This window comes from Lolium rigidum, chromosome 3 (assembly GCF_022539505.1).
Source record: "Lolium rigidum isolate FL_2022 chromosome 3, APGP_CSIRO_Lrig_0.1, whole genome shotgun sequence".
Taxonomy (NCBI): Eukaryota; Viridiplantae; Streptophyta; class Magnoliopsida; order Poales; family Poaceae; genus Lolium; species Lolium rigidum.
The window spans coordinates 182,007,611-182,035,298 of record NC_061510.1 but is presented as its reverse complement, the minus strand read 5'-3'; the positions used below and the strand labels follow the sequence as shown (position 1 = coordinate 182,035,298).

The 27,688-nt window shown below is 45.2% G+C and overlaps 1 protein-coding gene across 2 annotated transcripts; it reads right to left on the bottom strand.

The window, feature by feature from the left end:
- Positions 1-10,838: 10,838 nt before the first annotated feature.
- On the bottom strand, positions 10,839-25,981 carry LOC124702787 (O-fucosyltransferase 1-like). 2 transcript variants are annotated; one of them, XM_047234952.1, is made up of 9 exons: positions 25,895-25,981; positions 25,684-25,819; positions 23,596-23,677; positions 23,422-23,498; positions 23,002-23,090; positions 14,148-14,271; positions 13,776-14,059; positions 13,132-13,261; positions 10,839-11,864 (listed from the first exon to the last, which is right to left on the bottom strand). In XM_047234952.1, exons 1-9 carry the CDS (start codon positions 25,900-25,902, stop codon positions 11,238-11,240), a joined length of 1,557 nt encoding a protein of 518 aa, XP_047090908.1. In that variant the 5' UTR covers positions 25,903-25,981; the 3' UTR covers positions 10,839-11,237. The 2 variants fall into 2 exon arrangements, with proteins under 2 accessions (XP_047090908.1, XP_047090909.1); XM_047234953.1 differs by lacking the exon at positions 25,684-25,819 and adding an exon at positions 24,091-24,196 and having other exon boundaries at positions 25,895-25,917.
- Between the last annotated feature and the right edge of the window lie 1,707 nt (positions 25,982-27,688).

Below are 27,688 nucleotides of genomic sequence, written 5' to 3'. Positions count from 1 at the left end.
CCCATCTTGGGAACGCGGGCGTCGTGCGGTCCGCCCAAATCCATCGCCTATTCCATCGCTCGTGTTCAAGTTGGTGGGGATTTTTCCTGTGTGGTTGGGGATGGGGACTTGGGTGGACGAGACGGAGAGCGGTGCGTCGGTCGGCACGTGTGTATGGTCCTCGCTAGAAACTCTTCACACCGCGTGATATTGATTCGACGGAAACGAGTGAGCACTCTGTAAGATGAGACGGTGCCCTTCACACCGCGTGATATTGATTCGACAGACGTAATGAGTGAGCACTCTGTAAGACGAGACGCTGCCCTGGCACGGAACAGAATTCAGGCTTGTTTGGACGAGAGGAGAGCGGTGCGTCGGTCGGCACGTGCGTCTGGTCCTCGCTAGAAACTCTTCACACCGCGTGATATTGATCCGACGGACGTAACGAGTGAGCACCTGTAAGATGAGGCGTGTGCCCTGGCACGGAATAGAATTCAGGTTCTTAATTTCCATGCCAAAAACTATATGGCTTATATTTAGAAATTGATGAAGTATTATATGGCAATCCGTGGTGTTGGTAGGTAAAAAAAAAACTAAAATCCGGTTGGTCCTTCCTCTTCGCCCGTCAAAATCGTCACGAGGAGGCGTATGTCTCCCGACTTGGCACCTACCTAAGCAGAGACCAATCCGTGTACGTTCTGATTCATCGTGCGACCACAACAAGAAAAATAACAAACCAAAATCGGAGAGAGAGCGCAACGCACCCACGCGACCATAACGGATAGTAGAAAATAGCAAAACAAAATGGGAGAGGTATCTCCCGTCCGGGACGTTGGATGAATTCTTTTCTAGCATGATCGAGCTACACACATCTTCTGATTAATTCATTGGTCTCTAAAATACTTTCATCGTTCATAAAAGGTTGTCATAATTTTATCTAAATTTACATGAGTCTACACACTAAAACACATCTAAATACATGCATATTTAACAAAGTTAAAACATCCTTTTATGGACGGAGGTAGTATATCAAATAAGGCAATTAATCGAGGGAGGACATGACCAGCACAACGAAAAAGACGGGGCCAACACAAAGACAATGGTCACCCGCGAAACACACCAGATCCACTTCCTACAAAAGGACCTTGCTAAACTAAACAACGAAAGCTCAGCGCCGGCAACAATATCATGTCACGCAGCTTCCACACCAGTGGTTTCGTATGTTAGGATGGTCAACCGAGAAACGATCGACCGATTATAACTTGCATGGAGAATCAGACTACAACGTATAGATTGAGCTCGTAGGCGCCCGGCGACAAAGCGCAAGGAAGCCTAAGGGAAGGATCAACGTCGGTGTTTGCCAGGAGAAGTGTAGTATCTTCAGCAATCCCGGTCTTCATCGACCGCGTCAAGGCGCACATCAGGACGGCAGTGAGCACTAGGCTGCTAGGGTCATTATAGGTGGTGTAATTGCCTCAAAGAATTTTGCTCACTCAATTTCGTTAACAATATTCCTAACCCACTAGCCTAATTGATGCCTACGTATTACCGCTCGACATAGTTGAGACTTGAGACCCAATGTATGGCTTCACTATATCACGTTGGAGAACAAAATATATATGCATTTATATGTCATTGTCTTTGAAATTCATGATACATGATAAGGTCGTCCACGTACAATTTTTGTCTAGAGTAGTGGCAATGACCCTCCTGATATCCCCGCTCCACTTTACTCAGAGATCCTCACATCCCTCTATCCTAGATGATCATCATCGGTAAGTCGGACCAGTACGAGAGATCAGGGTAGGAGCAACACCGATGGAATGGCTCTTCGGCATAGTGAAACAAGGGCTGAGAAAAGGTGGTCAGTCGAGGTGGACGTGAAGAAGGAGCGAAGAACTAGACTGCCACGTTCAGTGGCGGAGCTGGTGTAGAAAGATTGGGTGCAAATGAACCCAATGATTTTTGCCAAATCTTCAATAAATTAGTATTGTGGTTGAATTTTAATGATAGATTATACCATAAGCAATAGAGCTGAACCCAATAACAATGTGCTCTAGCTTCGCCACTAGCCACGTTTAATAGGGAGCTCGACTAAATGTTTATGCAATTTTTTCCCGAAAAGTGGTAATGGCACATGAGCTCCAGTGCACCTGCCAGGTGGAGCTATTCTGGGCTGTTCCTTCTCTCAATCTGGCCATCCTTTTGTCCGTATCTTTACAGTACAGAGACAGATTTATTAGTGTATATATACATGTAGATGAGCAACGCTGATGTATTGCATGCCATTGTGCATTTAATGAGGTATCACGTGAGCAACAACTATGCCAACAGCATTCGAAGCAGGCAGACGTGATTTGTTGAGCAATGTGAAAATCATCTCAACTTTGACTTCACCATCTGACTCTTGTTTTAATATCTGTTTATGTTTACTACAGTATTAAATTCGGATTCGTTGTTTACGCGTACGCCTTCCGTTGTGAGCATCGCTAATTTTCCAAAGGAGGCCTTCCCGTCTGCCTGAAGCGGGCCTTGCAAAATATTGGTGGGCTGCGCCTGCCATGCCCTCGCTAGCGAAACACAATCTCGTTCCTTTGAACATTGATTAATAAAGAGAGTTGTGTTACCTCAAAAGCACGCAATCACTCACGATCCCCATCCACGATTCGCCCATCGCCTGGAATACCCCGCAAAATCAGCCGCTCGTACCTGACAAAATCAGATATTGAGAACGCCACTCGTACCTGACGAGCCCCACCGCCAGCCGCTGGTCGTCCGCAGCTTTAGCATCATTTCTTGTGTCCTTTTCGGCAGGGGTGAGCAGGGGAGCGCCGGCATGCCTCCCAATCCCTTCCTCGATCGAGCCTGCCGGCGCCGCCATCCAATCCGCTGGCGCTACCTTGAGCACACCGGCGCCGCTATCCAATCTGCTACCTCGTGCCCATTTGCGCCACCCTCCAATACGCTGCATCGAGCTCGCCGAAGCCGACCTTCTCCTTCCTTGCGCTCAAGCGGCGCATCCCCTCCCATCCATCAGCTTCGAGAACCGCCAACACCGTCCAGTATGGACTGCCGGGAGCGACGGGTAGACTCCCGACAGCGGCAGCGTGGACTTGCTTTGGACTTCGACAAGATCCCTCGTCCCTCATTCTCCAAGCTCCATCGTCTCACGAACAAAGCCCGTTTCTCTCAGTGAGGTTCGATTTTTTGTATACAAAGGATACGAATTAGATGTTTTATAATTCATTATTGCACGATCGTGAAGAATGTAAAACTCGGTGTTTCTCTTCACTTGCTCATTTAACTAACCACGACTTCTATGCCTTTAGGCACAAGAAGACAGGTAGGTACCCGTAATTCCTTGCATTTGCTTCTACGCGTAGCAAGTTTGTAAATCGAAGTTGGTCTGCTTTCGGAGTGAATACAAACGGAAGAGGAAAACACCTTCAGGTTATTTGAAACTTGTTGTATTACCTTTGATAGAGAACTGGTTGATCGCTGATGTTGTTGTATAAAATATTTTGGTTCACCTTAATTTGCTCGCATTCCCATGTCTAACCAAAATTCATATTTTAAACAAAACAACATAATATATGAAAAAAGTTGTTTAATATTGCATATTATTATTGTAAGGTACGGTAAACATGCAAGCTTATTGCAAATTCATCATTTATAAATTTTAAGTTCAAATTATTTTTGTTCCGCAGCAGAGCGCGGGCACAGTGCTAGTATATGTAATTTCTGCAGCACCACAAAGACTTGTATAAATAATACAAAATAGATTCTTCCTATTTCACGTTTACGACTAATTCAATTATTTTGTTTTAGTTGTAAAAAAATATTGTAGTAGCAGGTAGATTTTTTACGAAACCATGTAGAATATATTTCATATGACTTGCAGCATTGGAGACAATTAATTTCGTATAAAACTACCTGCTTCTACGATATTTCTTTTACAACTAAATTAAAATAATTGAATAACTGGTAAACGTAAAATTGGAAGAATCTATTTTGTATTATTTATACAAGTCTTTGTGGTGCTACAGAAATTACATATATGAACAAATAAAAAAATAAACCTCAGATGAAGAAGTCAAAGTTGAGATGTTTTCACACTACAAACCGGTTCGGCCAGCTCAACAAAGGTTGTCCATACGTGTTCTGCCAAAGTATGGCCAACCGAATCAGACGCCAACCGAATCAGACAAAAACTGTCACTGTTTTCCTGGCACAACTTGTTGTGCAACCTCTACCGGCTGGCCGGTCCCGAGGGTGCACAGAGATGCACTACTAGGAATTGGTCTACCGCCGGCGCACCAGAAACCCTTACCGCCGGCGTTTTCGTGTTCGCCGGCGATCACCTCGCCGGTGGTAAGTGGTTACCGCCGGCACCTTCTATTTCGCCAGCGGTAACATGACGTTACCCCGGCGCTTTCGTGTATTCGCCAGCAGTACTTTGAATTACCCCCGGCAAACATGCCAATTCGCCAGCGCTAAGTTTGTGTAGGATTAAAAAAAAAAAGGTCCACAAATGCCAACTTGTCTCTTTATTTTATTTAAATAGAACATGTATTATATTACAACGCATTACAACGCAAGCACCAACAGTATGTTTAGAAAACACAAAGACTCCGGTGACGTCGTCCGTCTCAGCTCGCCGGCGACGTCGCCTTCTCGTCACCAGCTCCGTCTCAGCTCGCCGAAGACGTTGCCCGTCTCAGCTCGCCAGCGACATCGCCTACTAGCGGCCACCTCCGGCACAACACCTAGCCAGCACCTCCGGCAGGTCCTGCATCTCGCTGTGATTCTCCTCTTCTCCCGCATGGCACGGCCTAGATCTCTACTTCTGCTCTTCTCCTCTAACCCTGCAAAATACCACAACATCAGTATGGTACTCCACCCGATACACAAGTCTATGAACAAGATGTCATATATGTAAGGGTGTCATCTCTGTTGCTACATCAGCTATTGGTCTTCTTCATTTTTTTGTTGGCCCATACAGTTTCTTTTCAGTTTCACCGATCTTTGATTTGTCTCAGGCTCCCCGGAATAAATCTAACCAAAGCCCTGCCACAGCTAATTTAAGGCAAAAGGAGTATATGGTGTGGCATATACTGGTTCATACTTAAATCCGCTAATGAAAAATAGAAGCAGTAAATATGTTGTCCTATTGCACAGTTGCCAGAGGCGATATTTGGCCACTTCATCGATTGGTTTGGTTAAAAGCCAGCGCAACTGCTTAAGCTTTCTTGGTTAGCCTAGCGTGCACAAGTTTTTTGCATTTGAGCAGTGTCACTATTTCTCCTAGCTATGCATTTTCTAATAGTGTCAGAAGTCAGAACCATACCTAAGCTCTACTGCCACGACACCACCAGCCACGACACCATACCCACATTGCATGTCTATTAGCTAGTCCGAACCTAGCAGGTTACATCCCTACATGGATGCATCTCAATAAAAATCACCCAAGTACATGCATCACCAAATTTACCTTGCATATTTGTACCACACAAACATAATTCTAGTGCAACAAAAGCACTTCCCAATAATATATCATGTCCATGCAAAATAGAATCAATTACTGGAAGAAGTTAGAAGCACTGGGTTAATTCATTCCAACAAAGCCATTATTTGCAATAATGTAGATCTATATAAGAGAACCATGCAAACCAACCTAAATGGTCCCTGTCTCACTTACCTTACCTGTCTATGCTAAAATTCATTTTTCTAAATAATGAAAAGAAAGCACAGAAATAGGTCAAGCACAGAGAATTAGAAGCTGATAATCTGGTATGCCAAGGATGTACTATGTAATCTAAACAGCAATCAAGGATGTCCATAGTTTATAGACTATTTCTTGAGGAGAATGCAGTGATTTTGCTTGGCACTAAAATTTTGGAGCTGAGGTACACATCTGGAGCAGAGTAAATGCAGAACCTTTTTCCATTAACAGAACCAAAGCATGCAAATTTCTATTTCAAATCACACTAATTAATTGTACAACACCATACAAATCGTTGCATGTTCAGAACCATACATACAAATCGCTGCAATTACTAATTTAAAGAAAAAAAGAACAGAGACATACCTCACTTGGAACAGGTTGACTTAGGTGCTCCCTGTGGGCAAGCAGCGGGAGGGAGAGCTCAGGCTAGCTAGGCGACCTGCAGAGGCCGCCGGTAGCAGGGGACGGAGGAGCTCGACGGGCGGGGTGCCGTGGCGGCGGGGGACGGCGGGGCTCGACGCGCGGGCCTGGAGGCGGCGGGAACCGAGGGTGTGGCGGCGGGGAACCAAGCGCGCGGAGGCGGCGGAGCCCAGGGCTGCGGCGGCGGCGCTCGACGGCTGGATGCGCGGCGGCGGCGGCGCTCGACGGCCGGTGCGCGGCGGCGGCGGTAACCCTAGGAGGCAGGGGAGGGGTTCGGGTACTGCTGCTGCTGGGAGGGCGAGAGGAGGATCCCGGCGCCGGCCTTGCGGTCGCGGCGGGAGCGGCGGAGCGCGTAGCAGTCGGGCCCCTCGCGCGCGACGACGGCAGAGAGGTCGGCGGGGTCATCGAGCGGCGCGGCGCGGGCGGCGCGGCCGGGCCAGCAACGCCGAGATCTGGTGCGGGGACACGCCGACGCGGTTCGAGTTCGGCTCACTGGTTCGAGTTCTGTGGAGGAGAAGGTGCGGTTGGGATAATGAATGAGTGGAGGAGAGGAGAGACACGTGAGCTTGGTAGTCCACCCCGCACCGAACATAATTTGGGGCGAAATACCCCCGGCGCCTACGTCTGCATTCGCCAACGGTAAGGCCTGGTACCTCCGGCGCTTTTGGGCTGAAATCGCCGGCGGTAAGTCCAGGCCCAACAGGGACCCCGCGGCCCATTATATCGCTGGCACCTTCGTTCCCTACTCGCCGGCGGTAACGCACGCACCCCCGGCAACCTCCCTTCAAACTCGCCGGCGGTAGGGTTAGGCACCCCTGGAAGGCATTACCGCCGGCACCTTCTATCCGTACTCGCCGGCGGTAAGGAGTGCTGCTATAAGGCTTTTCCTAGTAGTGATGAAGTAGACGAACAGCAATGGTACACCGATTGCGTAAAGTAATTGACACAGGGGAGAATATGGGGAGAGCTCTTTATTGATCTTTCTGCCAACTGGTACGTACAATGATTGAGCCTCCTTCTATATATAGGCCTAGAGGGATAAAGGGATAAGACCCACTTAACGTTAAACGTGGAGGAAGACTTAGCCAAACGTGCCCACCGAAGTGGGCCACGTCGGAAGGCCCAAAGTTTCCCAACACTCCCCCTGGGTATTATCCGTATATCCATGTCTCAAAACTCCGAAAACCCCAGTGGGAAAAATATGGAGAAAAGGATCATGGTATACTTTACTATGTTGCACGAATTGTCTCGTCAAAAACCTCATGTGAGAAACTTCATAAAAACTCACTTAAGGGAAAAGGAGTACAATTCACTTAACTGCAGAGTTAAGTACTCAATCATCGGGATCAAGATTTCAGTGATGATTTTGTGAAGATTCTCCCCCTAAACCTTGCATCTCCCTAAGTCTCATCATACCGATTCCACGAACACATCTCTCGAAAGAAGATGCCGGTAATGACTTAGTGAATAAATCAGCAAGATTCTCACACGACTTAGTATACAAGACCTTTACCTCGTTCATCTTTTGCAATTCATGTGCATAGAAGAACATGGGGTGTATATGCTTTGTAAGACTGCTCTTCACATAACCCGTCTGGACTTGTGCAACACAAGCGGCATTATCTTCGTAGATAATGGTTGGGGTTTGGATGGTATTCAACCCACATGTCATCTGGATGTGGGTGATCACCCTTCGAAGCCAAACACACTCACGTGATGCTTCATATAGTGTCATGATTTCCGAGTGGTTCGTCGAAGTTGACACGAGAGTCTGCTTAGACGATTTCCAAGAAATCGCAGTTCCACCACGAAGGAAAACATATCCAGTCTGCGACTTGGACGTGTGCGGGTCTGATAGGTACCCAGCATCAGCATAGCCTACGACTTATAGGTCTTGATTCCTTCGATAAAACAAGCCAAGATCTTTAGTTCCTTGCAGATATCGGAAGATGTCCTTAACGCCTTTCCAATGTCTCTTGGTAGGCTCAGAACTGTACCTAGCAAGCAAATTGACGGTGAATGCAATATCCGGCCGTGTACAATTCGCGAGGTACATGAGTGCACCAATTGCACTCAAATAGGGGAATTTTGGTCCCAGAATTTCCTTCCCCTCTTCCTTAGGCCTGAACTACCTTAATGGGACAACACTGCCCAACTACCTTCTGATCCTCATACGGAGTATATGGGATTTCCAAATGTTGGTATTCCCTGCAAAATATTTCTGGCACAGCTACCAACATCAAAACAAGCGAATCACACAGCACCAGCTGGCGGGTGCCCTGGAGCTCATCTGCACAAAATCCTCTTCCATTTTTCCTAGAATAGGGACTTACGGGTATTCAGCTAGGGCGGTTTGGTAGGCTGCCCCTTGGCTCGCATCGGCCCAGCTTTTTCGGTCCGTTTGGTTACCTGGTCGACGCCGCGTTCTTGCAGGAACCGGTTCTCAAAGCACCCTCGGGCCAGGCCCTGGAGGAACGCCCGGTTCGGTCATTTCTAGCGAGTCACCCCGTTTCCGCAGAAGTGGAGAACGCGGCGTCCTCGCAGAGCCACCGCGGGAGATGGTGGGAGCTCGCGCGGGACGGCGAAATCTCGACGCCATGAATTCGGTCACCGCGCTTGAATTTTCGCCACCGTATATAGGGCGGCTCTCTCACCGGCAAATCCAAATCCCACATTTCCCCCCATTTCAAGCTCATCCACCATCCCCAATCTACCGACATGGCCGGCTCTACCTCACCCGCACGGTCGGCGGGGCTTGCGGCGGCGACGGCGGCTGTGGCGGCGGCTACTGCCGCGGAGGATGGTCGTCTTCTTCGTCTGGGTCGATGACTTCGGTTGTGGTAAGCTTCTGCAAACCCTAGCTTTAGATCTAGATCTTATGGGTACACAACCGGGGTCTGAACGAATCCATTGTAGGACATTCCTTCGTCGCCGGTGAAGGTTGTCGAGGTTTTCTAGGTTCGATCTGACTCTACGACGGGGACGGTGGTGCTGCCTGCATCTTCCACTGGGACGGTGGTGCTGGTTGCATCTTCGTCAGGGTCCCCTGTTTCCCCTACCTCGGTGCTGCGTGTGGCTCCTTTGACTGTATGGCCGATCTTACCTACCTCGTTGTTCTTTGATGTGGTACTGGTAGTTCATAGATCTGCTAGTGCTTAAGGATATCCATGCCGTAGTTCATAGATCTGCTAGTGCTTAAGGATGTCCATGTCGTAGTTCATTGATCTGCTAGTGTATGTCATGTAGGCCATCATACCTTTGGGCTCCCCTGATCTGTCTGCGCCAATGGTGAATACTCAACCATCTCTGATAGCAAGCAAACCAGCCATGGTTTGGAAACCTGAGCTATCAGAGTTTGTGCTGAACCGGTTGTTCAGCTCGTCCGTAGCGGCGTCTGCTTCAACATGGGATTCAAGGAGCAGCAGATGGAAAAGGTAGCCACGGATGTTTCTTGCATTCGCCGACGTACATGTCACCACTCTTCAGCTGTACAACCACATCAGAAACTGGAGAACGAAGTGGAGCGTCATCATGAAGATGAAATCCGATCGCATTCTAGACTGGAGCGAAGATGGTTGTTGCTTCTACGGCGGTGATGAAGGGGCGGTGGACGAGTACATCATGGTATGAATCCTCATTGAGCTCCTGCATAGATCTGAAAGTATAAACATGTCAATGTCGTCCGCACTAATAGGTGTTCCTTGTCGATTGCAGCAGTACCCGAGGCACCGTCAGTACGTCGGCACCCCGATCACCAACTACGCTCAGATGAAGACGATCTTCACTCCCCGGTTCGTCTGCAAGGCGCAGCTGTTCTAGCCTAACTTCCTGGTGAGGTCTATCGACTTCATTGCAGACAATGAAGCCAAGTATGCCGTCTACCGTAAGCTGCAGCCACTGAAGAGGAGGAGCTGGCTTAGGACCTGGCTCCGCAACCAGTTTCTGCCTAGTGCTTCTGCTTCCTTCTCATGATCCGCTGATTTTGGGAGGTGATTTTGTATCCCTCCATTAGCTAGGACTTGGTACAACCTGATCCCCGGTTTGTAATGATGAACTTCTTTGAGGTGGTATATACTAACCTCTCGTGACGAACATGTGATGCATCACGAAGTAGTTGCTTCGTTCGTGATGTATCTCCCACTAAGTACTAGTTGTTGTGTATTACCAGCATCTTTTCTAATGAACTGAATCTCATATGTGTTGTTATTCAGTACTGGGTAACCTCACCACTCTTAAGTGAAGGGGTTACCACAACACTGAGCTATCTGCAACCAAACAGGCTGTGGGTTGCACGACCTGGGAAGAACGGGCTGAAAACGGGCAACCAAACGATGGGGCCTAGGTTCCTTCTCCGGTGCACAAAAGGCCGCACAGGCTAACAAACGACCCGCCAAAAATGGCCCATAACTCGTTCGCGACGCGCAATGCATTCCATCTCGCTGGCGCAGGCATGCAGGTTTTCGGCCAGGCAACCAAACGCGTCCCTAGTAACCTCTAAATTTCCTACAGGTGCAACCTCTAAATTTCCTACAGGTGCAGTGGTCCAATATCAGGGACGGACCGAACCGGACAACTTGCGCAATGAGCTGGAAGCACATCCGGGGGTGCTTCTGCGTATTCGGTCGGTGGTAAAGCCACAACAAAGCTGACTCCATTGGTTCGTTTCGGTGACCTATTTCATCGAAAAGACAGAAATAGATCAAATAAACAGGCATTTAGCTAGTAGTATATGCATAACTGTGGGAAAAAAAACATAGGCTGGTACAGTGAGTTACTACACATTCTGCTATAACATCCCGTAGATACATTTCCAGCCATTGTTACCCTCATCACGCACCACGTCCTACACTCAATGAACAGTTACTATTTGACAGAACGTGTATAGTTTTCTCTGCGAAAACATGGTTGACAGATCTCTGTCTAATTCAGTCCTCTCGTAGTTGTGCTTTCAGTCTCTCACATCCTAATAGTTCTGGTTAAGCTGAACCTCTCACTTGAGCATGTTATCATCTTGGGCCATCAATACCCCAAAAATCCTCAATTCATCCATCGAAAATGTAATAGCCTGGTAGGTGATACATGATCTCAGGCAATAAATAGCTTGGTTGCTCAGTTAAATCGTACTCTCCTCTGGTTGGCTGGTTGAGTCTGCCTGATTAGTGGCTTTCACTTCTCCTAAACCTTCTTCACTCAGAAATTGATTCTCCAGAACCTCGTATATATTGTCTGGTGGGCATTCATCCGCACGATTCACAGGATTCACCTGGCAAAAGCACTCTGGCCATGAGTTTGTATAGAAAGACTCTGGATGAATGCGCTTGTGGGGGCCACCAAAATGCGAGGTCAGCATGACCTGCTTCACTCGCTCTTCAAAACCAGCTGTCTGACCTTCCTCTCTGTCCATGAATAGAGGAGCAAGGGCCTTTCGGTTTGGTGTGACAGTGGTACGGAAACCATAATATAGGCGGTGACCCATGAGGTTGTTTGCAAAGTTGCTTGGACCATCATATGTAGGCACAAAAATATCTGATAGGAGACAGACCATGTAATCAACTGCAGAACCTGCCAGCCCTCGGGTATTTTCTTCCAGCTTTCCATGTCCAACTGAGCTATGGTTTTCTAGGCGTGGAAACATAACCTTGAAGGGCCTCATGAAGTGTTTCCCACCAAACAGCTCACCAGAAGCAAGGTAGATGTGAGTTGTATTATCAAATCCCATCGCACGAAGAATAAGACCTACCTGCACAACAACATGAACACTTGTTTGAACTATCTATGTAAAGCTTTTCTCGACAAAAAGTTTCTGCTATGAAATGTATATTTCAATGTCTTTCCCCAATTTTGACAGGTTTAAAAAACATACACCATTTTCCTGCATATGTTTCAAATTTTCCTTCCTAGCATAATTAATCTTAGTCTATCAAAAATGGTTTATTCACATCAGGATGGTATATGACGTGCATATCCATGCCACCAAACCAACAATTGTAAGAATTAATAAACAATGGTGCAGATAATAGATTATATGGATCTTGCTCTGAGAAGAAGTATAAACTGCCCACAACGCTTAAGGTAGTACAGAGAAAAACAATTGTTGTGAAGCAAATTTTACAGAGTTAGAGTCAGTTATATATTAACATAGTTCTTTTCTTTACTAACTGCCGTCCTTTTAAAAAAAATCACTGGAGCAATCATATATTGAAGTCAATCCGAAAGGTCCTCTAACCATAGGCATTGCAACATCAATTATCAAAAACCGTCTGCTTTACAGCCTCGGATGGCTTTACAAGTGGTTTCGGCATGTTCCGTCATCATGTAATCAAACAAATCACTTCACGTTGGCTGGACAGGCAAGCTTTGTGTTGGAACCACACTAACATCTCACTTCAACAGTGTCAAATTTATCGATCTATTCTATATCTTTACTTATTTGCTTGATGATGTGGCGAATAAATGGCATCAACAGTTCAACACCAGTCACAGCTAACTTTAAAACCAGCAGGCAATTTTAACACCATTACAACTAACCTCAACAAATGGCATCAACGGTTCTGTACCTGTACAGTGGACAATTTCTGTAGTTCGAGTTTGCAATTCAGATTTTAGTTGAAAGGTCTGCTTTCGAGAGAGCTGAGATTGAAAGTGGACTTCAAGAAACATTAAAATTAAAAATAATTACTTATGAAGTAAATCTACAATTCATTGAGCTGGACCATAAAGTGGCACCCTGGCAGGCTTGGGTATGCACACAAACTTTAGTATTGGTGGCAGCTTCTGATATTACTAATCATGAAGTGTCGAAATCACTATAATACTCATAGTTTTAATCAGACTTCAGGTCCAGAACCATCATCATTATTATGCTATGCAGTATAAATAAAATGTTACAAAGCTTCAATTTGGTACTCCAACTTAAAAGTAACTAACTTCTAATTTCAGAACACAGTTGAATATTATAGTACCGCATCAGAAATATAAAGAACAAAATATCTACAAAAATTCTGTACCTCTTCTGGAGTTAAAGGGCACTTTCCAATGAGCCGTCTTTCCCTATAGACAAGTTCTTTTTCTGCAAAATTTTCCTTGCGGTACTTGATCAGCATTTTCTGTTCTTGAGGTGTAAATATATCAATGCACCTGCAGTTTTCATGCCAAAAATAAGCTATGAACAACAATGCGAAATGAAGATATGCAACAACCAACAACCATTGCATTTATCTTCATGCATAGAAGCAATGTAGCACTGCTTACTACTGAAGTACTGATAGAAAACATAGCTGGTCAGCTGTCGAACTGCAATGAACCAAATAATATAACTGTACTCCAAAATTCTAGAATAAGAGAGCAGATGACCATAATGCATAATGATCAGTGACACATGTTTATTTTGGCTAATAACATCACTTCAAAAAAACTGATGACGAATTAACAATCAATAAAATAAATGTTATGATATCTAAGGGGATGCTGTTGTGAGGGCTTTTCGGGTACACTGAACTGGAACTGAAACAAAGGATGCCTGGATGCACTTCTCCATCCATAGATGCATAGCAAGCATATATGATGCTCACAATGAATAACAAACTACAAGAATTCTAAACGTGCATCGCTGACGCATGCAATCATGCGATGTAGTTATTCAATGCCCTACCCAGCAAAAGCAAGCATATCCATCTCAAACCGAAGATGAATTGACATGAAATGGCCTTCTGAGCGGAGCTTATTCACTATCTCACTGCTTGTTTTCATGATGTTAGGCTTGAATCGTAATGCATGGTAATTCACCCTGCATCGCAATCTCTGGATCTCTGGATCATTTATATCTTCTGCCATGCGATGTGAAAATGGAGTCAAATAGATAGCCCCATAATTCTTCATTTTCTCCAAAGCAACTGTTTTATACCAAGTTACCGGTGCATCTCGAGGTGGCCGGATCTGATTCCAACAGAAATTGTTTCATGAGCATAGTCTCTCTGGAATAATTTGTTTTGGTACAACTAAAACTAGTGAGCTTTTCATTCACCTGGTGGGCTTTCAGCTTCTTCGATTTTCCGTTTGTAGAGATTTCTGGAAAGCTCGTAATAATACGGACATCGTATTTTAATGTCTTGATGAAGTGGGGAACATCATAAATACCTACAAAACCACTGGTTGCATATAAATGGAGAACATAAGTAAACATCAACCAGGTACCACCACGCAAAGATCCCTCACTACAAACCAAAAAGGCTGACAAAAAGGCAGTTTTGAATATATAGAAAATCATTACTGAAATTAAATGTAACGCACGGAACCTCATTATGATTTAGTATTGAACAAAACAAATTAGAAGGAATGCAGTGCACTACTTAAAATCATTTGTGATGCCTTGTTATCTTAGTTGATGATGTGGGACAGTAGAGAAAAGAAAATAATTATTTAGTTAAAATCCATCATTGCTTCTACACACTTCTACTATATTCTAGATAACTTGGTCCTTTAGTCATATGCTGTAGTGGTTTCTATAATGTTCTGGTTATGAGTTGTAACTAGGCTATTTGTATTTGCTTACCCTTCTAGCTATGAGCAGAGCTGAGTAGTGAAGGCTCGTGAAGCCTATAAAGAAAGGTCCTTACCTCTAGCTATGTAAATAGACTATGTACCCACTACCTATCAATAAAGAGAACTCAGTGTTCTTATCTTAGACCTTGGAATAGATCTAGTGTGTTAAAAGAGTTTTGGACTGAACTCTTCGGCAGTTCCCGCCCCTATCCCCTAAGCCTCAACAATGTGATGTCCATATCGTAGAAGCAAAGTGGAGTTGTTCCTCCACAACCTTGTGCTGCTTCGGTGGTATCAAAGTCTTGCTGATCCATTCCAGTTCTTGGCGTCCTCTTTGAGAGCAAGCTGCAGCAAGCAATTGGGGAATTGAGAAACAGAAAGGATGCTGCAGAACAACAAATCCAAGCGCTAGGTGAAGACAAGGATGTCGACAGTGAGGAAAATTCATGTCATGGACCAGACGATGTGGGTCACTCAAGTTCAGTTAACCAAGTCCACTTCATGCCACAGTGATGAAGCAATCACCATTGATCTACTGATGGACGGCTCAAAAGCCACCAACGGGGAACTCTGAACTTTACAGCTGTAATCTTATCGTCCCAACTGCATCTTGTCCTGTAGCTCAGCTCAAGCTATTTTAGTCCCTTCTCTCCTCCAGGGTCGATCATTGATGTATTAGGGTTAATTCCCCACAGCCACCACTGTTCGTGCTTGGCCAAGAAGGCGCAGTTGTAATCGACTATTTCCTCATAATTAAGACCCAAAATTCGTGCCGAATCCTGTGTGTGTTTTGAGTGTTCTTCCCCTTTTCCAGTGAGTGGGAGGTTCAGGCATAACAGTGGTATCAGAGCCAACAATCCTCGGCGACGAATCGGATCAAGAGCGAAGAGAAGTTGGGATCTCCCGTCAAATCCTTCTCGGTTGCTCTTTTTCCCGTCGGCAATGTAGCGCTCTTCTTCAAAGGAGCGGACGGCGGCAGCTTGGCGGCGGAGGCACTGTCCGGCTGCAGATCGGGGTACCGGAGTGGTTGCTGAAGGTCCTTGCTTTCAGTCGCAGAATCCCACCTCCCTCCCAGATCCGTGCGGCATCCTGCAGCGGGCGACGCAGGCGTAGCGAAGGCGGTGGAAGGGTCAACTTCAAGGCCAAGCATGGCAGAGAAATCCGAAGCGGGGACACAAGATACCGGCATGCTTCAGCTCGAGTCACTGCAGCTCGACATCATCAAACAGCTCGACATCATCAAACTTCGACACGACAGAGAAGAAGACCGGCGAGAGTTCACTGAATTCTCCACCAGGTGAAAGCAAATTTCGAAAGCATACAGAAGAACTTCACTTCAATTCAGGCCAATTTCGACCGACTGTTCCAATCAGTAAAAGTGCGTGAGGACGAAATCCATCAGACAGGTAGCTCCCACCCACAAACTCCACCCAATGCCAACATACTATCTGCAACCTCTGTTTGTATACCACCACCACCACAAGCAATCAAGCATACGAGGATGCACGCCCACATACAGCTCCTGCTGGCACTTGCACTCTGAGAAATCTCCAAGGCAAAGAAATTAATTTGGATGGCACTCCGAGAACACCATACAGACACCCGAATGCCATAAATCCTGGTGCTGTCATCGTTGCCTCCCAGAAGCAACCACACCTTGGCCAGCAACATGGTCAGCAGCAACAGGCCAACATGGGTCAGCAACATCACACCAACCATACCCAACAGCAACAAAACCCTGCTGGTCAGCAACACCAAAGGGTTTCCAGAGAAATAGAAATATATTCCCTGTATTGGACAATAGGAGAGGTGTACCGGCTGTCAAACCAGCTAAGATGAATATTCCCGAATTTCATGGCAAAGATGCAGATTCTTGGATCCAAACAATTGAGCTCTACTTTGATTCAGCAAGAACTCCACTTGAACAACGAACTGAAGTGGCTGTTACTTACCTCAAAGGGGATGCAATACAATGGTGGAGGGGCACTGGTTATAGTGCTACAAATACTGCTTGGCACAGATTCTGCTCGTACATAGCAGATAGATTTGCAGAAAGCTCTATTTGTGATAATGTGAGGGCATTCCATTCGCTGACTCAAACATCTACTGTGGCAGCATACATTCAAAAATTCAAGTCAGCTATGAATCTCATGAGAAGAGACAGCCCAGGTCTACCAGATGACCTACTATATAAATAGTTTCATCTCAGGGTTATCTGACTATATATACAAGCACACTTGCAGTGTCACAAACCTGAAAACATGCAACAGGCAATGTGGATGGCAAAGAGAATACAACAAGCAAATCCACAAAGGAAGCAATATTCTCAGCAGAGTTTCTTCCCTCGAAGGCAAGTAAATTTTGAAGTGAACACAACACCAGCTGCAGCTATTGAACTAGCAAAGAGCAAAAACCTATGCTACAAATGCAAAGAACCCTGGTTTCCTGGCCACAAGAAAATTTGCAAAATGGCCCAAAAGGCACAAGTCCAAGCATTGCAAACCGCTGATGCAGAAATTGTGTACATCAGAGACTTCTGACAGTGAAGAAGATTCTGACACTGAACAAAATCAGCAGCCAGAACTACAACTGTCTATGCATGCATTATTTGGCCTGAAAACAAGGAAATATACATTTACCTTGTCAATACTAATTGGGCAACATAGAGCAACAGCTCTTGTCGATACTGGAAGCACAACAACATTTATGACTCCTGCATTTGCTACCAACGCAGCTTGCCCTTTATTTCCTTCCCCAAAATTGAAAGTAACAGTAGCTAATGGTGCTACCTTATGGACAGAATTCACTTGCCATCAGTGCAAGTACAACATCCAAGGGACACCATTTACCTCTAATTTCAGAATACTACAGCTTAAAGGCTATGACATCATACTGGGAGCTGATTGGATCTATCAGCACAGCCCAGTCACTCTCAATTACAAGAGAATGCTACTCAAAGCAACTACAAATGAAGAAGAAACTGTAACCTTTCATGATGAAAGTCTACCTGGCACGTCGGCAATAACAGAGAGTTACCATCTCAACAAACTACTTGCCGAGTCTGTCTGTGGAGCAGTTCTATTCATCAAGCCAGTGCTGCCCACTGTTTGCTGAACCAACAAAACTGCCACCAAGGAGATCTTGTGACCATACTATTCCACTTATACCAGGTTCCAAAGTTGTCAATCAACGACCTTATCGATTGCCACACCAACAAAAGAATGCCATGGAAGATATCATCAAAGATCTCATTCAAAAAGGGATCATCAGAGATAGCTCCAGCCCATATTCTTCCCCTGTTATCCTTGTCGAGAAGAAAGACAACACTTGGAGAAAAGTAGTTGACTTCAGAAAGCTTAACTTGCAAACTATCAAAAAACAAGTACCCTATTCCAATAATAGAGGACTTGCTTGATGAATTTACATGGAGCACAATTCTTCTCGAAAATCGATCTGCGTAGTGGTTACCACCAAATAAGAATTGATGAGCAGGACATCACAAAACAGCTTTCACAACACACCAAGGCCATTATGAGTATGTTGTAATGCCCTTCGGCCTAACTAATGCCCCCGCTACGTTTCAGCAGCTCATGAACTCTATCCTGGCACCAATTCTAAGAAAGTTTGCATTAGTGTTCTTTGATGACATCCTCATCTACAGCACTAATTACTGATCATATCTCTCACCTCAAGCAAGTGTTTGATATCCTACAGAAGAATCATCTCTCTGCCAAGATGGAAAAGTGCACATTTGCACAACCACAAGTAGAATACTTGGGTCATGTTATAAGCAAAGAAGGAGCTGCTACAGATCCTAAAAAGATAGCAGCAATTGTGAACTGGCAACAGCCTGAAAATGTCACAGATCTAAGAAGCTTCTTGGGCCTTACTGGATATTATCGCAGATTTATCAAAAACTATAGTATTATCTGCAAACCACTGTTTGAGGCACTTAAAAAGGACAGTTTCCAGTGGTCTGAATTCCAAATAGCTGCATTCCAATTACTCAAGGAGAAGATGACTGCATCTCCTGTACTCTACCAGATTTCACTTCCCCTTTCACCTTAGAGGCAGATGCATGTGATTATGGGATTGGGGCCGTTCTAATGCAGCAAGGCAGATCCATTTCATTCTTGAGCAGAGCCATAGGGCCAAAGTCAGCTAGCCTCTCTACCTATGACAAGGAAGCCATGGCAATCTTAGAAGCACTCAAGAGGTGGAAACATTACTTCTCAGTACTTCCCTCATCATAAAGACTGATCAACAAAGTCTAAAATACATACAAGAGCAGAAACTAACAGATGGCATACAACATAAACTGCTTATCAAGTTGCTGGGCTATAATTACACTGTGGAATATAAGAAAGGAAAAGAAAACAAGGTTGCTGATGCCTTGTCCAGAATCAAGCATAAGTTACTGTCCATGTTTACAAGTGCAGCGATTCCTATTTCGATCACAGATGTTACAAAGTCTTACACTGAAGATGACAAATGCAAGGAGCTCATTGCACACTGACCGTTGCACCAGCTGGCACTCCAAACACAACATTCTCCAAGGGTCTGCTCAGATATAAAGGAAAACTTATCATTGGCAGCACCACTGACTTAAGGGAGAAAATCATAAGCTCGCTTCACAATAAGGAGCTAGGTGGACACTCTGGGGAAAAGGCCACGTATCAAAGAGTCAAACTTCTATTTCATTGGACTGGCATGAAACAACAAATTATTGAGTACATCAAGCAATGCCCGGTCTGCCAAATTAACAAGCCTGAGCATTGCAAGTATCCGGGATTACTCCAACCTCTTCCAGTGCCAGATTTTGCTCGGACTCACATAAGCATGGACTTCATAGAGGGGCTACCAATATCGGAAAACAGAGATATCATCCTGGTAGTGGTTGATAGGTTTACCAAATATGCACACTTCATATCCTTGAAACACCCAATTACTGTCAAGACAGTAGCTCAAGCCTTCACTGCAAACATATTCAAACTGCATGGTCTACCAACAGTCATTGTCACAGATCGATGCAAAATCTTTATTAGTACTCTGTGGCAAGACCTTTTCAAGTCACTTGGTGTCAAATTGCACTTCAGTACATCCTATCACCCACAAACCGACGGCCAAACAGAAAGAGTAAACCAATGCTTGGAGAACTACCTTCAAAACATGGCTTTCCAGCAACCAAAGAAGTGGCATCACTGGTTACCTTTAGCTGAGTGGTGGTACAATACTACCTTCCATACATCACTCAAAATGACTCCATTTCAGGCATTATACGGCAGACCACCTCCATTACTTGCGGAGTTACTGCTACCCACAGATGACCACACATCTGAATTAATTCCAAATGCATCTGTTCAAGACATTGCCAGACAGATCAAGGAGAACCTGTTGAAAGCTCAAGACAGAATGAAGCTCTACGCTGACAAGAATAGGTCAGAGAGAACTTGCTGTTGGTGACATGGTGTACTCAAAACTCCAGCCCTATAGGCACACATCCTCAGCTTGCACAGATGTCTGAAACTTCATTCAAAATATTATGGCCCTTTTCGAGTTCTCCAGAAGATAGGCAACACCTCATACAAGCTTCCTCTGCCCGAAGGATGTAAGCTGCATCACACATTCCATGTTAGTCAGCTCAAACGACATTTGGGACCTAAAGCTGTACCCAGCCCTCATTTACCACTCATCAACCAGGATGGCAAAATTCTGATCGCTCCTGAAGCTGTTCTCGAAAGAAAGCTAATTCCCCGAGCTCAAGGTGACATTTCTATTCCTGTGGTGCAATGGCTAGTAAAATGGTAGAATATGTCGGTAGATCAAGCAACCTGGGAAGACGCCAGCTTTATCCAGAATGCCACAGTGATGAAGCAATCACCGTTGATCTACTGATGGACGGCTCAAAAGCAACCAACGGGCAACTCTGAACTTTACAGCTGTAATCTTATCGTCCCAACAGCATCTTGTCATGTAGCTCAGCTCAAGCTATTTTAGTCCCTTCTCTCCTCCAGGGTCGATCATTGATGTATTAGGATTAATTCCCCATAGCCGCAACTGTTCATGGTTGGCCAAGAAGGCACAGTTGTAATCGACTATTTCCTCATAATTAAGACCCAAAATTCGTGCCAAATCATGTGTGTGTTTTGAGTGTTCTTCCCCTTTTCCAGTGAGTGTGAGGTTCAGGCATAACAATTCATCAAAGGAGGAAGAAGATGCTCGTCCAACATACCTCAAGAAGGCCAACTTATGTTGAAGCTTCTGAAGGTGAAGAATATGATGAAGACCTTAAAGAACCGGATTTCTATGCATATCTGAGAGTACACAACACTACATATGCGAGAGACACATACAAGGTGAAAGCTGAGATCCCTATTTTTAATGGAAATGTTGATATTGAAGGTGTCTTGATTAGTTGTATGAGGTGAAGACTTTCTTTGAGGTCATGAGCATTCCAAAAGACCATAAAGATCCTTTGGTCGCATACAAGTTGAAAGGAGGAGCTGGTGCATGGCATCGCCTTCAAAAGACCACAGATTGAGAGGAGAACCTCGAGATCTTGGCGTCAAATAAAGAATCTAAGGCTAGAAGTGAGGTGCAACCATGATGGTGAAGATGGCGAAGAATATGAATCTCAAGATGTAGAAGGACAAGATGTTTGTGAAGAAAAGGGTGAAGACGAGGTTGTGTGATTCAGCGTCTCTTGTTCTCAAGACCAAAACCTGACAACACGCAAAAAAAGGGCAATATTTGATGATGTGTTTGGATGTTGGTATTCAACCATGGAATCGTGTATTGGCATTCAAAATGCTCCAATTCGGCTGCTTGGGTGGTCTCTGGGTGGTCTCGGTATTGCCTCCTGGAAATGTAGGTGAGTATAAAGGTGAGTCCCCGCGCACACAAGCCAGCCCTCGAGTACGAAGCCGAGAACCTTCGTGTTCAGCTGAATTTGCCCCCTCACGCAAAACGTACCAGTTCAGCATCCCACAGAGTAGAAAAGAGATGAGTGAGGAACTGCCAGAGGAGAAAATGAGGAGACCACCTGGGCACCACCGTTGAACTGCATGCTAGAGGAGGGCTTCCCTCACCACGGCATGCAGGAAGCCGCATCGTGAGAGCGACTCCCGCGAGCGCCCTGCACTGTAGGCTGCGGGCCGAAGGGCGCATCAGCCACCGCCACCGATCCTCACGGCTGAGCCCCTGTCGGGAGGCCAGAATGATAGGGCATTGTCTGCCCAAGCACAAGTCATGTGACCGGTTGGGCGAAGGGGCGACGGCGAGAGGACAATGCTCAGGTGAAGATGCCCCCCACAGGCAGCTTCTCGTTCGCACGGAGAGAGAGGGCCACGAGGTTCTCCACCATCCAGGTCAGCATCACCGCCCGGCCTGGGATTTGGGGAAGGGAACTACGGGCGTCGATTGATTGAGTTTCATCGTTGCTCTCTCCCTGTTTCTTTTCTTATGGACGAGGGCCTTGTACGCAAGAAAGGGGATAAGGCTCAGTCGGGCAACAAAATAGAAATTCAATACTTTTGCCATCCAAACACATATTAGAATTTGTTGCTACCCTCAGATTCCATCTACGTAATACATGTGTATCCATACAAAAGTTCTTGAATTGCAGCCCCATTTCAATGCATTGGTTGATTTGGTATCACAACTCAATTCAATACCCCGGGCTGAATACCTACTTCCAAACAATGCATACGAGATATAGATGGTGAATGGCAATGTATGCAAATTAGTGATCGACAGTTACATCTGGGAGAATCTTATCTCTCAAAATATGGTGAATCATTTAAAGCTTGAGACCCATGATCACCTGAATCACTACACTATTTGATGGACCGATGGTTTTTTATGAACCCTATATAAAAGTCCTAAACTGAAGTTTAACTTCTCATCAATGATAATGTTTTGAATACAAACTGCATATATCCTTCCCGATTTCCAAACCTATTATGACATTGCATACATAATATAGGCAAATATTCAGAACTCTGGAACTGTTCTACTCTACAATATTCTGTCTACTCGGTGCTAAATATCTGCTATTATCTTGCTTCAAATTCTTCTAGGAAGTAAACAAATATGGTTCGCTAGATGGAACATGGGCCGAATATACTCATGTAAATATCACAAATCAAGCACAAGATGATGAAACTATATAATCAATTAATACCAACTGTAGAGTATCAAAGCAATGGAAATATGATTAAGCCAATAGATGAGTAAAAGTAATTTTGTATGTTAACAAACTTCTGAAGTACTTTGCATGAAAATCAAATCCTATTGGCAAAACATAAATGAGAAATCATTTTGGAAAAAAGTAATACCTCTCATCATGCCAGAAAGAGTTTGTATCTAATTCTGGCAGCACTAGTGTAGCATTCATTATTCGTGCAGCAACAACAGCATTGCAAATCTACAAAAACAAGACAATAGCAACCTTAATTTTGTTAACATCGAAGATATAACCGTAACAACCCATGTGATTCAATCATTTAATGCTAGTGGCTGGTGCTAAGGGGCTTTTGTCCCATAATTTGGCTCCAAGAATGGGGTTCGACCCCTAGTGCATCAAACCCATTTTCTCATCTTTGTCTTTTTTAAAAAAATTCTGTTAGAACTTAGAATAACTCTTGTTTTTATTATGAATGTAATAGAGAATGGGGAACCCGGTTTGAAAAATAATAACTCCCATGATCAAACATGCGTGTTTAGAACTAAAGAGACAGTTTATTCATTAATCATACCGCGGTACGTTGTTGGTTCAAGCCGCCATTGCATCGGACACGCAAGTACCCATTAGTCTCAAACTCAGTTGGTGGGGCTGCAAGTACATAAATTACACTTCAAGTGTATCCACTTTACCATCATTTGCTAAGAATTTGACCATTGATTTCCAGAGGTCACAGAAACAAACATACGAGGCCAATATGATCGTGGGGCAGAAGAAGCTCTCCAACCCTTTGATTCCGCAGTTCTCCACAACTTATTTACATCAACATCCTTGAGCAATAGCATTGACGTCAGTATAATAAATCATTTCAGTATGAACTCAAATACACATTGCATAATACTAGCATACATGCATTTGGAATCAGCTTACCAGCCAAATTAACTAAAATGAACGACGCACTCAAGAAGGAATATTTATTGCTACTAAACATTATTATCTTTAAATAGTATTATTATCATTGGAAAATAATATTCTATAATGCAATCTCGCCTAGTTCACCACTGGGAAAACATCCTTGTTACCTCATCAAATTATGTCTTAAGCATTTCTGTAAAGAAGGTAGTGATGCTTTCTAAACAAATTGAGCACGTGTATTGTAACCAATTATACCATCCCAAAACTAAGCACCAACCAAATAGATGACCAAATAATGATAGTTCTGGTAAGCAAATTAACCCCTCACCCAGTCCCTCCCTTGGCAACAAGGATAGTCACATACTACAACTTTCCAGCGGCTTGGAATTTTCGACACCAAGCTGCGGAGAAATGCTATCACTTGGACTTTCCTCCTAAAAAAATATATTTATAGGGTTAATTGGATCTATGCCACTCTAATTTCCACCACTTGGAGATATGCCATTACAAAAACAAGACTTGGAGATATACCACTCCAACTTTTGGATACCTCTATCAATGCCATTTTCATCAATACCAAGATGTATATTGTCTAAGTACGGACGGAAATGACTTTATACAAAAATGTTTTTTTAACTCACGGTCAATTCCCCCGATCTACTTCCTTTACTCAACGCACACCTTAATTCCCCTCGACCAGCGCTTAAGGCGATGAACCCTAAAGCTTGGAGGCGGCCGGCAGCTAGAGAGGCAAGCAACGCCGGTGGCTGGAGGAGGCGAACGAAGGTGGTGGCTGCGGGGAGGTGATCCCCGGAGGTGCTGGCTTAGGGCGACGGAGGTGGAGCCACACCCCCGATAGAGCCGTGGAGGGTAGTGCTGCTCGGTCGAAGCTGCTGTGTAGGGCCGCTGTGGCTTGAGGTGCGCTCAATGCGGATAGAGGAAAGCGTTGCAGCTTGACCTGTGCGCCATTTCTGCAGGATGAAGCCGATCCCTGAGTGCTTGTACGAGCTAGTCCCCACCACCTCTCCCAGTCTGTCCGTGAATGTACAGATAGCACGTTCTTTAATTTCGTTTTCTTCATGATTTTTTTAGTCTTGAACTGATGAATACACTTAGCTTAGACATATTAGTGTTTTTGATTTTCTGTAATTTTTTCAGATTTTTCTAGGAAGTTCAAACTTTTGGCAGAAATTTAACAAGTTACTGAACAGAACTTAAAACGTCGGTTTAGAGGTCCAAATCTTCCCAGAAATTGCTCATACTTGCACAATAGATTAATATTAGTGTTTGTGATTTTCTGTAATGTTTTCGAATTTTTCTGACAAGTTCAAATTTTCGGCCAAATATTTATTTTTTTTGAATTTTTGGGCGCCCAGAAAAGCCAAATATGCTGCCAAAAGTTGAAAACAGGGGTATTATAGTAAATACTGCAGTACATACTGAAATACTTTTGAACTGTTATTCCATTTAAGTGTACAAAATGGCATAGATACAAGTATGAGAAAGTTGGAGTGGCATATCTCCTAGTCTTGTTTTTGTAATGGCATATCTCCAAGTGGTGGAAATTGGAGTGGCATAGATCCAATTAACCCATTTAAATTTAAATACTAGCATCCTATTTCCTCGCTGCTAAGCAATGCAAAAAGGACGTAACGTGCTCAAATATACCCTGTTAAAAAGCACAAAGGGAGAAAATCCCTCTGCATCATCTACCTAATACACAACTTGCATTCCCAAGTGTACTCCTAACGGAAGGAAATTACAGTAACAACTATAAAGGGGTATAGAGGTTTCAAATTGCCCACGCGCACAGCACAAGCATACAAGTATCATGTACGTCCATTACTATGCCAACTGCTAAGCAGACCAAACAACGCACTCAGCTTCACACCCGTATGCGAGCACGGGCAAGAGAGCGTACATGGGCCTTGTAGGAGGCAAGGGTGAGGCCGGCGGAGGAGGACCAGAGCCAGATAGTGCAAGCGACGAGCGCCGCCAAGGCGACACAAAGCCGAACCGGCGCGCGGCGGCGGCGGAGCGACGCCTCTCCAGGACTCCTGCCGGGAAGATGACCCAAAAATCGGCAAAACTTGTGAAAGAAAAGGGGGATTTGACGAGAAAGCGGTGCTCACCTGCGCATTGGGATCGCGGGGTTAGGTTTCGGAGGCGGATGGGGAACTGAGCACGACAGGCGCTCAGATCTGGGACTGGGAGTCACTGATGGTCAGAGAAACTCCAACAGATATGCGGCGCGTTTGATTGTCTGGGCCCAATACCTGCACTGCGGCAGCGAGATGGGAGCCATTGCGCGTCGCGAATGGGTCATGTGCTATTTTTGGCGGGCCGTTTGATAGCTTGTGCGGCATTTTGCGCGTTGGAGAAAGAACCCAGGCCCGATCGTTTGGTTGCTCGTTTCCAGCCCATGCACGTAGGAAAACAGAAATCAGTTGTTTGGTTGCTCAAATCACAGTTTCATATCCTTACCACAATTCAAATAAGGAGAGATTACCATGTCATGATATATTACATACGATCATAGACCACTTAGAAGAACACGATCCTCACGATCACCACGATGAGGAAGGCGATGATGTAATCTTTGACCCGGCTGGGACATACCTTCGGTGGTGCTCCTTGTAGAGCATGTACTTCCTCCAGCGGCAGCTGTGCTAATGGCACTGCATCATCGATGGCCTGATCTTCCAGGAGCTTCTCTTCCAGAAAGGCGAGGTACTCTTGATGTGCCTCCTCCAATGTTGCATATCCTCGGTAGATGTTGTTGAAGTAGTCATTGACCTGATCTTGACAGACTCTCCATGAGCTGTAGATTCCTCGAACCCGCCCGCGAAACACCACATACCACTAGCATGGCATAAGAAGAAGTTAGCGATCACAACCATTAAGCAATTCAGAAATGAGCAATGTAACAACGCAAGTGTTGACAGCAAATAATAATCTAACAGGTGCATGCATGATCATTCCAAAAGTCGATCAGAAGTCCATCCTAAACTACCATGGTGTCGTCCTACCACCACAACAAAAGTGGGCGTCTCATCCTAACACCGCAAAGTTCACCATCACCTGAAGGGTTAGTATATACAACCTCATCATACTTACAAAAAGGGGGCCATCAAATGTTTTTCATCCTAGCTACTGCCAGAATATACATCATCACATCATCATCACCATCTCCATGCATGCCTCCCTAAACCACCCCGTCAAGGGCACCACTACACATTGGTGTGGTACTTGCCAAGGTAGTTCCTCGGCCAGAGGACGCGGTGTGGCTCGATCATGCCGACGAAGCTAGAACCCTGGGCCTTGTGGTCGACGAGGTGGCTGAGGGCGGCCATGAGATCATCCTCGGCGAAGCCAAGCATGTCCATGACCGCATTGTACAGGTCAGGGTGCATGTCCGTGGGCTTGTTGTCCCTGATGGCCTGTGCGACGTCCTTCATAGCAACAGTCATGTTGGTGAAGGCCACTAGCTCGTCGGCGGCGAAGGCTCCTCTCTTCCTCTTGTCGGCGGTCGGCTTCTCAGGCGCGTCATGCTTGTCAGCATCGAGGTTCACCGTGTCGGACTCCTGGGTATCAGCATCCTCAGGTGCAGGATTTGTTGCAGCAGAGCCCAGGGGCTCACTGGATCCCATGGCGTACTTGTTGGTGGCGAGGCCGAAGGAGAAGATGGTGTGCATATCGTTGTAGTTGGCGATGGGCACATTGAGGAACTCTGCGTCCTTTGGGTGATCCTACGATGCAAAGGGAGAATGATGTTAGTTGTGCTCGTGGCTGATCACAAAAGTTAGTGAGGAGGACTGAGTTATTGAGGTGCTCACCGCGACGTGCCCGCAGTAGTGCTCACCCTCAAGGACGATGCATTTGGTGTCCTCGCACCACTGAGCACCGCTTAGATCGCGGAGCCTACT

Coding starts and splice junctions, on each gene's coding strand:
- LOC124702787 (XM_047234952.1), bottom strand. Junction 23,091..23,421: donor TGAACCAACAACGTACCGCG/GTATGATTAATG, acceptor TTGTTTTTGTAG/ATTTGCAATGCTGTTGTTGC. Junction 14,060..14,147: donor AGAAGCTGAAAGCCCACCAG/GTGAATGAAAAG, acceptor TGTTGGAATCAG/ATCCGGCCACCTCGAGATGC.